This window comes from Ochotona curzoniae, unplaced genomic scaffold, assembly GCF_017591425.1.
Source record: "Ochotona curzoniae isolate NIBS_2020 unplaced genomic scaffold, NIBS_Ocur_1.0 scaffold_1852, whole genome shotgun sequence".
Lineage (NCBI taxonomy): Eukaryota > Metazoa > Chordata > Mammalia > Lagomorpha > Ochotonidae > Ochotona > Ochotona curzoniae.
This window is the reverse complement of record NW_024467087.1, coordinates 48,457,761-48,470,282: the sequence shown is the minus strand read 5'-3', so window position 1 is coordinate 48,470,282 and position 12,522 is coordinate 48,457,761. Positions and strand designations below refer to the sequence as shown.

Below are 12,522 nucleotides of genomic sequence, written 5' to 3'. Positions count from 1 at the left end.
GTCCTTGTTCAGCAAAAATTTCCAGAATGTTGAGAGTTGATAAAGAATAAAGAAATTTAAAACGAATTAGTTGGAATCACTAAAGGTATAAATTGAGAAATATATAGGCTACATTTTATTTTGTATGTGAAAACCAAATTGTTCCTTTTGGTCAGTGAATTTCTTGTTCATTAATTCAACCCACTATGAAGAGAAAATATTTGGAAAAATATTGTGTCTACACCAAATATAAAAAATTCCTTGTCATTATCCCTTAAACAACACAATATTGATATGAATTTATATGGTATTTGGTATAGTTGATAACAATAAATTTTAAATTATATGAGAGCGTATAGATCACCTATATGAAAATACTATGTATTTAATATAAAGAACTTGCGCATGTGTCTGCAAATTGTATTCATAGGTCTTCTGGAACAAATCCCTGGAAGAGACAGAGGAATAACTTTATATCTATTTAATGTGTAGTTCTGACTTATCACTAGTTGTAGCCAGTACTGGAAAATATGTACCTCACATTGGAAAAGAAAATTTGCAATGATCTAATTAGCTCATTAGAATTTTATATTATTGCATAATTCTAACAGCAATGTTTTAGTCATCAGTGATTTTAATATCTATGCTTAAATATTGTATGATGCTTGTGCCATAAGAAACAAGTCTTTTTTTTTTGTTTGCATTTTTTGGCTACATATATATGATGGTATCCAAAAAACGTTCTGTTTAGTGTAGAAGGTAAAAATGGGGGATCTTTGGCAAAAGGGAAAAGAAATTCTTTTAATTCCAGTGATCTACAGCAACATCCATTATTATTGACTTGATATATCTGCCATTTAAAAGTATCATAATGAAACAGGCTAAGTGAACCAGAGAGTAAAATCCAACAGTTGCAACAGTGAAATGACAGACCATAAAAACAGACCTCATCTTTATCCTCACCTTTTCTACAGAGCAACTTCAAATATATGTTTGCACAAGTTATTATCTTTTTGTGTAAATTGGTTATCTTTGTTCAGACCTTTAAACAGAGAAGCAGTTGCTTTACAACAAAAAAACAAACAAAAATAAACTAAAGGCTCCAAGCTACCAAAAAAAAAAAACCCCTCAAATAAGGGTTTTAATAGAAAGACCATTAGAAAAATGATTACAAAGGAGTGATGAACTAATCACAAATGTTCTTATTGGGCATTATGGAGAAGTCCCTGACTCTATGCTAATAAGAAGTGCACGAAGCCTGAAAAGAGAAAGATTATTGTCTATGTATTTTTTCAATCAATGGCTTTTATGATTTTATTGCTCTTCATTAAATATTAAAAGATTGGACAGCACTGGGAATTACTACACTCCTGGAAACAATGATTGCTTTGTAAATTTACCTAATTGTGTGAGTTTTTATTTACCTCTTTTGTATGCATTTAATTTTGTGTGTATGTGTGTATGACTGTGTATGTATGTTTGTATGTGTGTTTGTGTGTGTGTAACCCTTGGGGGAAAGATATAAGATAGTTCAGTATTACATCAGAAATAAGTGTTTAGTCAGTTGTGTGATTAATGGCTCCACATTTAGGAACTAAGCATCACATTGATATTGGATTACTTTCACCATCCTGTTGCCCAAATAAAAAATAAGAAAAGATAAGGGGCACTATCTCCCCCAAAGTATTGGAATACCCAATGGGATGTGAAGGACCGCTATTTATACAAAGGGAAAAGACAGAATATTACTAAAGATTTTTTTTTTTGAATTATGACCCGAGGCCATTTTCTTCAACAGAAATCTATAACCTTATTTCCTTGTCTTCATATAGAGAAAAGCCCTAAACCACATGACATTTCACATTATTCTTTACTCAGTGGGGATTAGACCAGAAATGTAATAACATTATCTATATATTTAAAACACTATCTAATAGCTACTCAGACTTTCCTACCTTCTTTGTGCTCTTCCTACTGCTGTTTCATTATGTGTAATCTAAGAAGATTTTTTGTAAGATATAATAAAGCCTTTATTAATTGGAAGCTAACTAATGAGAACTCTCAATTAACCAGTTTTATTTATTTATTTTTTGCTACACTCTCCTTTTAGAAGGAAGAGGCAAATGACAAGAAAGCAAGCTGTTAACAGGTATTTATGTGTTTATTTTTTAAAAATCAACTTCCTGGGAATGTCCTGGAGCCTGTACAGACTCAGCCCAACTTCCATAATCTTGTTCCCTGTGCTATACTTATTAAGGTAGGACTGTAGAGTCCTTTAAAAGTTTCAGAAGCAGCTGTTTAATCTTGCTTAATATTTAATAATAATAAGAAAGGCAATCCAAATAGCTAATTAGACCCTGTCGATCAATTTGAGGGTTCTAGTTAATTGAGGTCTCCATGGTTTCACTATTGCCAGTTAGAAATCATTTATACCTATTAAACTGGAAGAGAATTCCAGGACAATACAATGGGAAGATGGCTTCAAGCCATGGGGTGTACCTATCTCTCTGAGAACTAAGGCAGAAGTTCGAAAAAGACTGCAAACTTGATGAGGATTGAGTGAGGTCACTGATATAAAAATTATGCCACCTATGTCAAATGATGGAAAGTAATTCCCATATCCACCCATCCCTTGCTCTGGAATGCTTAGGAAGGTACATTCACTTTTGCAGGGCAGCACAAGCTATTGAGTGTGCTATAACAATAATATAAAAGGATCAGGCATTTTGATCTTCTGAGTCCTAAGCACTGGAGACAACTACATTTTGTAGGTATGCTAGTACTTCTAAAATATTTGAAATTCTTTTTTTTTCTATGAACGTGACTTGAAAATATTTTGAATTCTAAGAAGATTTATACTTTCAACGCCCTAAAATATCAATGAAAATTTCAGTTAAATTGCAATCACTGATAGCATATTGATCCAAGCCTCCTATCGTTTAGTTCACAATGACAAAATGAATGGGCAATGGCTCAGAGACAATGGAGAAAGAGGGCAACCCATGATTCCAAAGCCTGTTTTGTTATTGCCTGGCAATGGTGTCCCCTCTTCTCTTTTAGGTTCTTTTATCAGGCTGAATGACCTTTCCTTAATGTTTTCCCTCACTTCCAGGGCTGCCCTTGATGCAGGTTTTGTCCATCTTTTTCTGCAAGACCAATGTCACAGGGCTTTGGGGAGATGGGGACCACATCTATGTGATTTATTCAGGAATTAGAGTGTGGAAAATGAAAAAAAGATCATGAAAAATGATTTGTCTAATCTTTGGGCCATTTTCCATGTTAAAATAATCTTAAATGCCATGCACACTAAATACTACCCAAGTGACCTGAAGCAGTGGATGTGCCTCCTTAAGTGCATGAATTTTCTATTAGACTGTGGCATCAATACTGGAGAGAATAGAATACACAGAATTTTTTGAGTGGTTGGTTCTGATTTAAACATGAATTGAGTTGTGAGCTTAGATTTTTATATATTGATATTATATTCTGATTTTATATGAATGCATCTGAATTCAGGCATTGAATTATTTTTATTTTTATTTTCTTAGTACAGTGGCATGAAAATGAATGATAACTTGTGTCTTAATTATACAGATAGTAGCTGACAATGACATGGATTCTTTTCACAATGATCCAAACACACATTATATATGAGGGCTACTTTAAAGAGTTTGCTAAAAAATAGGATTAAAATGTATATTCTGATGCAAAAATTCTGAAACCCTAGCCTATTTTTCGCAATATACATTTTCCACAACCTTTTTGAAGAACATTCATAAGTACATGCATTTGTAATCATATTTTACATGTACTGAAATCTGACAAAAATCACGGGATGTTTTCGAAAGTATGTGCATTAGGTTATTCAGAGAATCTGCAAGGCAACGTGAAGAGTCGCAAACCTGAGTGCTTACTGAGGCAAGGGTACTAACCTAACACTAACAGAGAAAGCGATAAAGAGTGGTAGAGACGATGGTAATTCGGACTTTCTGATCTTTGCAAACGTGATGGCTATTAGCTCAGCTGATTGCTACCACGTGGGAATGCACATTCGGTATTGCCAAGATTTGATTTTTTTTTTATGAACTGGAACCCATATTTTTTTAATATGAAATTCCCCAATTCTAAAATGTTGGTAACTAACTCAATAAAAGCAGAAAAAAAAAAAAAGACCAAAACAAAAAAACAACCACCAGGCAGGCCAAACAAAACCCTTCTGGGATCTGGGATCTAGAGCTAGCCCATGGGCTGTCAGTTTGTGACCTCTGTTCTGTATTGTAAATCCTTAAGGTACTATAATTACAACAAAAAAGTTTCCTATAAATGTACCTGAAGCTCTTGATGATGGAAAATTCATGTAAATAAATAATAAGTAAATTGCTTGCAAATAATTCTTCTGGCACTCAAAGCAGTGGTTATTCACTTTGTGATTTTTTTTTTACGACGTAGAAATTACCAATATAATTTTTACTTAAAGTGGCTTGAAGATTAAAATGATTTTTTTTTTTTTTGCTTGCACGGTTATCAATGAAATGCAGTATAAAGTAGATAATTATTTCCATGACCAAAGGAGAAGATTTAAGCTTATTTTTGTCACATAACATGATTAAGGTTTCTAGTTAAAGCCAAGCTGATTTTGTTTTAGTAGGAAGAAAGCCATGTGTATAGCACGTGTTGTTTTATTTTAAATTGGCTTGTCTTAAAACAAACTCCCAATTCCATCTAGTGAAATTTCTTTATTTTTACAAATGGTTAAAATAAGAAATAAAAGAAGTGTAAGTAGTTAACACAACAAAACTGCATTTGAACTTTTGATAGGCATTGGCGAAATGAAAACAAATGCCGGTCATCTGAGAGTTTCTGAAGAGGTAACTGTTTGACTGATCCGAGGCTTTGTTTGTCTGGCCTGCCCTGGAATTTAGCATATAATCCCACTGTGATACAATTCTTTTGACATCTGTATGCCCTTTTCATCCCTGGCAATCCAAATGCATATTTGTCTAAAAAGGAAACAATTAAATTCCAATCTTTCTATTAAAAAAAAAAAAGAAGAAAAAGGAAAACACCGCACTGCTAAAATGTGCTGTAATGACCGCTATGATCTGTACCATAAACCCTTGCGCAGGATGGTGAATTAACAGTGTCATTTCTGATGAGAAACTCAGACTTTGAAAGAAGGAGAAAAGTAGGAGAGGAAGAGCAAAAGATACAATCTCAAATCCTCAATCAGGTAGAAAAATCACTTGTTGACAAATTGGTGTTAACAATACAGTTACAGATTTAACAGACTCATGAAAGCTGAGAAACTTTTGGACAACTGGTAAACACATGTGATCATATGAAAAACAGTTGATATCTACTTAAATCAAATCTTGGCAGACTGTGCTGCCATTTCTATATTATCAGATAATTTTGAGTATAGGCAGTTTGTTTCATGACAGGTTTGAAATATGATCAAAAGTACTAAATTATCGAGCTTAATACCTAAACATTTGAACAATTAAAGTTTTAGTCAATTGATTCACAAAAGTAGAGAAATTAAGCCATCAATAATTATTTAATATTCTTGTCCAGTGTAGACATATCAGTAAGGTGATTTAAGATAAAATTTTAATGAACTAGTCCAGTTTTTTGTAGAACATAGTAGTATCTATAATTCAGCAAACATTTTCTCCTTTGATTTTTATGTATTCATTAAATCATAGCAACCCAAAGTGATGAACACTGTTACTATGAGCTTTTACAGATGACAACACCAAGGCAAAGAGATGGCTAACTGACTTGTCCAAAGTCATACAGTCACAAATAGTAGAGGCGGCACTTGGTTTAAGCAGTCTGATTTCAAAGCTTACATGCTTTGGACTCATACTTTCTAACCTGAGAAGTAAAATCAAACCTATGCCATAAATATCTCCTTTTTAAAATTTTATTGTTAATTTTGGATTTTATAATATAATTCCATAGAATCCTTGATTTCCCCCCAAATTCTCACCCCAATTGATTTTCCCCTAATTAGTGCAATAGTATAGTCCTTCATAAGGAGTTATCAAATATCTTCTTTCATTCATTCTCTTTCTTCCTCTCCCTCTCTTGCACCTATTCAATTTACTGAAAATTAGCATTTGTATTTTGAAATTATGTTTGTACCATGCTTTTGATAGTAGTTTGTAAAAAGAATTATAAAGCAGTTCTAAATAGAAAGAATAGAAAATAAGACACACCTGTGGACAAATAACTAAGTCTACATTTTGCAACATTTGATTAAACACACTTTTAAAAAAAAACATGTTTGTATAAATCATTAACATTATAGCTAGTAATAACTTCTTTCTATTGCATGCTTTGTCAGAGGGATCCAATATTTTAAACTTCATATCTATCACTGCTATGTTTTCTACTCTATGTGTATTTATGAGCAAACACCATATATTGCTGCTTTTTGTGTTTTAAAAATCAATCTAAACGATTTGATAATATAATATTCTTTTTAGAATTGTAGCACTGTTTTTTATATTTATTTATATGTTGTTTCTTTGTATGAATATACTACAGTTTGATTATTTTTGTATATACTGGTGGACGTGTAAGTTGTTTCTAGCATTTTTATTACTATAAACTTTTTATTATTGCAAAATGTTGTAGTGGACACAATTTGCCTTATATCTACATGGGAGAACTTATCTAGGGTATAAACCTGAAAGTGAAACTGTTGCTAAACATATCTTCAACTTTAATACTTATTGCCACATTGGTCTTGACTGTCTTCTGATTTGCACTCCTAGCATTATACATTAATTCACATTTCCCCTCATCCTCACCAATATAGCAGATATTTTAAATAACATTTTGAAGAAAAATAATTATTTTCATTGATTTTCTCCACGATTACACACATACAAATGAGACATTGATTCTGAACACTTAGCACACATACCAGTGGCCACTGGTGCTATTTGAGTCATTATTCTTCATTTTAAAACACATAATTCAAATAAGCAAGATAATAGTGTTTGAAATTATGAACCTTTCTTTAGGTTACAAATAACTCTCACAATAAATCTTCATTTGATGAGATAGCATTCTGTAGCAGAAAGAGCTCTTGGGGAATATAAAAAGAATCAAAAGTCCATGGAAATAACTTTGTGTCTGGATTTAGTTACTGTATCTTTAAAAAATTTTTAAAGCTTATTTTAAGTGTCTATTAAAATAAAGAGAACAGATTTTATGTATTCCATAGATAGTGCAGCTTTTAAATTAAGATTTTGAACTAAGCGTTCTCTTGGAGAAATACCATAACCTTTGATCTACTATACAAAGCCTCCCTTTTCCTTGAAGCTCTAATTTACTTATTGTGCATAAAACATAAAGACAAAATCAAATTTTATCAATTTGTGGAAACTGTTCAACACCCTCTGGCTTCATTAAGATCATGCTTACCTTATTTATCTTTGTGGTTCTCCTAATTCAAGGACAGTTTGGGGTGAATGGTGGGGGAGAAGATAGGAACAATATCTCAGCATTGGATTGACTGCGGTAGCACCCTAGCTTGGATCATGCTTTCCCACTCTAAGCATCATTAGAATAGCAATGCTGAAAAAATGATTCAGGCTCATCTCCTATTTGTTCTGACTTTGTGTGTGCTTTCAAGTTCATTCAGAGAATGTTCAGTATTTCCACTTCAATTGGTGTATGATTCCAGCAGTGCTTTTATGGTGCTGTACACAGCTACAGAAAGTATAAGTAGGACTTTGGTTGACTATTCTGTATATCTCGAGTCTCTCTAGATGAGGGTGTAATTGGACTTTGTGTTTGGAGAGACTTTTGATTAGAAAGATTTGGATCTTTATCTTAGGTTTAACAAAGAACTTTCATAGTTTCTTACATTCCATGTGTACTGGAAGGAGCTTCCAATTAGAAATCTCTATTATTTTAAGAGATTCAAGTAGAAAAGGGAAGTGGTTGAAACTGATTTTATTTAAACTCTCAGAGTTGCAAAGCTCTCTCTCTCTTTCTCTCTCTCATACACACACACACACACACACACACACACACCCTCCCTAGTACAGAAAGCCTATTATTTTCCGATGACTTTTAATTAGAAAAACTCTACCTATGAAGGCATTCTATGGTGGTTTTGCGATGAGTGGATCTTCTATTTAGGGAAGGCAGCATTTCTGGAGAAAAAAAAACTGTATTGGTTAATTACTTGTGATGAACATATTTTAGTGGTTTTTTTCTTTAAGTAGTCCTAGGTAATTACTTTTTGAGATTAATTAATTTGGGCCCGGTACAGTAGCCTAAAGGCTAAAGCCCTCACCTTCATGCACAAGGATCGCATATGGGCACTGGTTCTAATCCAGGAGGTCCCGCTTCCTTTCTAGCTCCCTGCTTGTAGCCTGGGAAAGCAGTTGAGCATGGGCCAAAATCTTGGGATCCTACACCTGCGAATGGGACACAGAAGAGGCTCCAGGCTCCTGGTTTCAGATCAGTGCAGCTTCGGCTGCTGCAGCCGCTTGGGGAGTGAATCAATGGATGGAAGTTCCTCTCTGTCCCTCCTCCTCTCTGTATATCTGACTTTCCAATAAAAATAAATAAATCTTTAAAAATTGATTAATTTATTTGAAAGCTAGAAATACAAATGGAGGGAATGAGGGAGGGAGAGAGATTCCCCAAATAGCTGGATAGACCATGGCCTGAACCAGGATCCTGGAACTCATTTAGGGTCTCCCACGTGCATTCAGGGGCCTAAACTCTTGGACCATCTTCTGCTTTTTGTCCCAGGCACTTTAGTAGGGAGCTGATTATAAAGTAGAGTAACTGGCATCACTTCTCACGTGAGCATCTCAGGCAGCAGCTTAATTAGCTGTACCACCATGCTGGCACTTGGGAAAATATTTCAATGATGACATTCTTACAAATCACATTGACCTGCTACCGTAGTTCCAGTCTTAGATATTACAATAAAATTGTGATTCATACATTTTTTTTGGAGATAGTCTCTAAATACTTTATTGTTTAAAAGTGACAATAAGCCTAGAAAAGTTCCTAAGTTGCTTTTGGATATTTTCCCCCATTTTGATCTGCTTGTGAACAGAATGTGGGGCCTATATTTAAAAAAAAAAATTGCATTGCCTTTTTTTTTTTTTGCTAATTGGTGCTCTGTTTAAATTCAACATATCCCGGAAAACACTATTTTGTTTAATTTGACATTTCTACTAGTTCAATGAAGACCTGCTGAACTTTGCCAGTTCCAACAAATCCTATGTGGATCTATAATCAAGTTGTCTATTTTTTCAATATGTGTCAAATATAGATCTTAAAACACAAGATATCCAAAAGTTTTTTCAAAGTAATTATTTCTTACTCAAAAGTCAGAGTTACATACACACACACACTGGGGCTGGGGAAAAGAATCTTCTGTCTGCTGTTTCTCTCCCCGGAATGACTGCAGTGGCTGGGCAAGGGTTGCAGCTTCTGGGTTTTCCACAAGGATGGAGGGCTCCAAACACGTGATCTATCTTAAGTTGTTTTCCAAGGCCATCAGTAGGGAATTGTATTGGAAGTAGAACAATTGGGACCTGAACCAGTACCCATTTGGGATGCTGTTATCACAGGCAGTAACTGTACCCAGTACACTACTGCATTGGCCCTGAAAAGCCTTTAAGCTATTTTCAAATGTTTAGGTTGGAGTATTTTTAATTCATTTCTTCTTGGACGTGGTTCATTAAGTGACTAATAAGACTATTGGAAATCAAGTACTTTCCTTTTGTAAATATCATAATTGGTCAAAACTTATTTAAATTCAGGAAAATAGAAAGTATAAGCATTGTTGTATGACTTTTCTGCCCTATATTTAAAAAAAAACATTACATGTGTTTGTGACATCAATGGATCTTTATTTACAAAACCAATTACAGTCATTGTGTGGACTAAGTTGTAGTGAATAACCATACTTTCATTAGTCTGAATGAAGCCTTGGCAAACAACCTTTGTTCTCTTTTATCCACAAAGCATCAATATCATGATTTTTTTTTCTTCACCACGGACGTGAAGAATCCCATGAGCTTTGCCATACATGGCATCTAGACAATCACACAGTAATACTACCATAAGGAAAGATGTCTTATTATTATTGAAAATCCAGTTTGAACCTTCATCAAGTCATTTACATGATGTTTTCTTGGGATTACCTACATTCTTGTCCACTCTGACCTTGTAATTTTGCTCACAGTTGGAAATGCAATGCAGAGTGACTAAGATAATGTTGTTTACACAGACTTTAAGTGGAGTGACATTATAGTCAAGCAAGTGTCACATCAACCAAAGTGAAGGAAGACTTAATTACCATAATCCTGTGAATACTAAAATTTCTTAGCCATGTGCAGCATAATAATGCAACATTCTGCATGTTACATTTAATAATGTGAAAGTGTAATACATTAGATCACAGGCTTTTCTTTTAAAAGGGAATCAACAATGAATTACAAAAAGAATGTGGACTTTTGAGGCAAGACACTTGCATGAATGTTCAGGTGGTGCCCTTTCTTTTAAACCCCAAAGAATTGCCTAGTGATGTGAAAATGAAGGAATCACTAAATATCCATGACTTTAGACTCTAGTGATTCAGGTGACAGACCATGAATTTTTCTGGAGGGCACAGGATAGATTTAACTAAATGACTGAGACAGGATAAAGAGGAAGGTCTGATAACCACCAATTGCTGCGCAACTGAGGAACATATCATTAATTTGCAAGAGAGTGGTGACATTTTCAAAAATTGTAAAGCCCTATTCTTAAAAGTTTGTCAGTGTAACTAATTAGTTGCAAAAATGGAATTGATTCTAAGACTCAGTATGAGTGCATTTAAGAAGGCAATGTATTGTCCCTGAATTGGTAGGGTTTGTAATACATCTTGACGGATGCTACAAAACAATCTTCAGAAATGGGACTATAATCCCAAAATGGCCGTTCACTGGTTTTAGTCCTTGGATGAATTATGTTTCATGGCAACATGCTCGAAAGTACTGCAGATACACGTGAAGTGCTCTAAAGACAGACACGGCTTTTTCTTTTTGCTAGCACTGAATTTTCAATTCAAAGACTTCACTTGCTCAAGGAGTTCTCCTATCAGAAAATTAGGATTCCACAAACCTACCGCTTATTTGAGATTATGATTTCAAATTTTTAATTTTAATCAAATTATTTATTTTTAATGTTAATGTTCACAAGGCTAATATAAAATGAATCAGTGATGAATTGTTAAAAGGTGATTTTAAGAAAAAATTAATCCATTAGAGACCTTTAGATGTAAAGTAATGTATAAATAGATTCATGAAAATGATCTATTATTCAAAATTTATGATACAAATGGCTGGATCATCAGACATACAATGTTTCTCATTTAAAAATGTGTATTACTATTAAAAACTAAAAAACATTGAAACCTCTTTAAACAGCAATCGTCTTCTGCTAGGGATTATAGATGAAATAGTGGTTGTATTGTTTATGCTCTGTTTTTACCAGTTCTCATTTTTATCACATACTGATTTATCAAGAATGTTAAGTATAAAGGAAAGAAAGGTTTTAGTTTTTATCATTGATTACAGTGGCAATGAAGCTTTCTCCACTTTCAGAATATTATGTGGAGGAACTTGAGATTTCTGATTGAGGCTATTCAGTTCAAAATAACCCCCCATTGTGTATGTTTTTTTTTTAAATAGCATTACGAGCAAATTGTGCTTTACTTAATATTTAGCCATTTTTTCCTCATCTCTGGAAGTAAACTGCGGATTAGTACAGGGATAAGGAAATTTTTGACAGAGTTGAGCTTGGTACAAAGATGGTTAGAAGCATTTTTAAAATCAATTTACTTTAGACTAGTTTTAAATTTACAGAAAAGCTGTCAAGATTGTATGGCATCCCCATATTTGTATATTTTTTCTTCTATTTTTAGCATCTTATGCTGAATGAATCAATTGGTCACAATTAGCAAAGCACTGTTTTTATTACTAGTGTTAAGCTGAAGTTTGCACTTTATTTAGAATTTCTCAGTTTTTCCATAATGTCCTTTTCCTGTTCCAGGATATAGGCTACCACATTACCTGTAGTCATCGTATCCCCTTAGACTCCTTTTGACTGTGACTGTTTCTCTCCTTGTTGTTGATGACCTTGACAGTTTTAAGAAATCCCAGGCAGATATTTGTAGAATGCCTCTCAACTGGGTTTTGTTTGTTGCTTTTCTTGTGATTAAGTTATGTGTTTTGCAAGACAGACTACAAAGTGTCATTTTCCCCACAGCATATCAAGGGTATGAACCATCATTGTGACTTATCACTGCTAAGTTTGACCTTCATCACTTGGCTGAGATGGCATTTTTCAGGCTTCTCTACTGCAAATTACTTTCATTGTCTCCTTTCCTATACAATGCTCTTTCCAAATGTTTGAAAAGCAGTCACTACTTGTAAAATTGCTTCAAATTCTTTTTGTTTGTCTGTTCTTCCCGTCTATTTATTCAATAATTTATTTTGATCTGTATAGACTCCC

General features: G+C 33.8%; 1 protein-coding gene across 1 annotated transcript in view; it reads left to right on the top strand.

Annotated features, from left to right (window-relative positions):
- Window positions 1-12,522, top strand: part of DACH2 (dachshund family transcription factor 2) — a 468,995-nt gene that overhangs the window by 139,048 nt on the left and 317,425 nt on the right. The window contains exon 2 of the mRNA XM_040999528.1: window positions 2,090-2,128. Coding sequence (XP_040855462.1) covers window positions 2,090-2,128 — 39 coding nt within the window. The remainder of the gene's footprint in view (window positions 1-2,089; window positions 2,129-12,522) is intronic.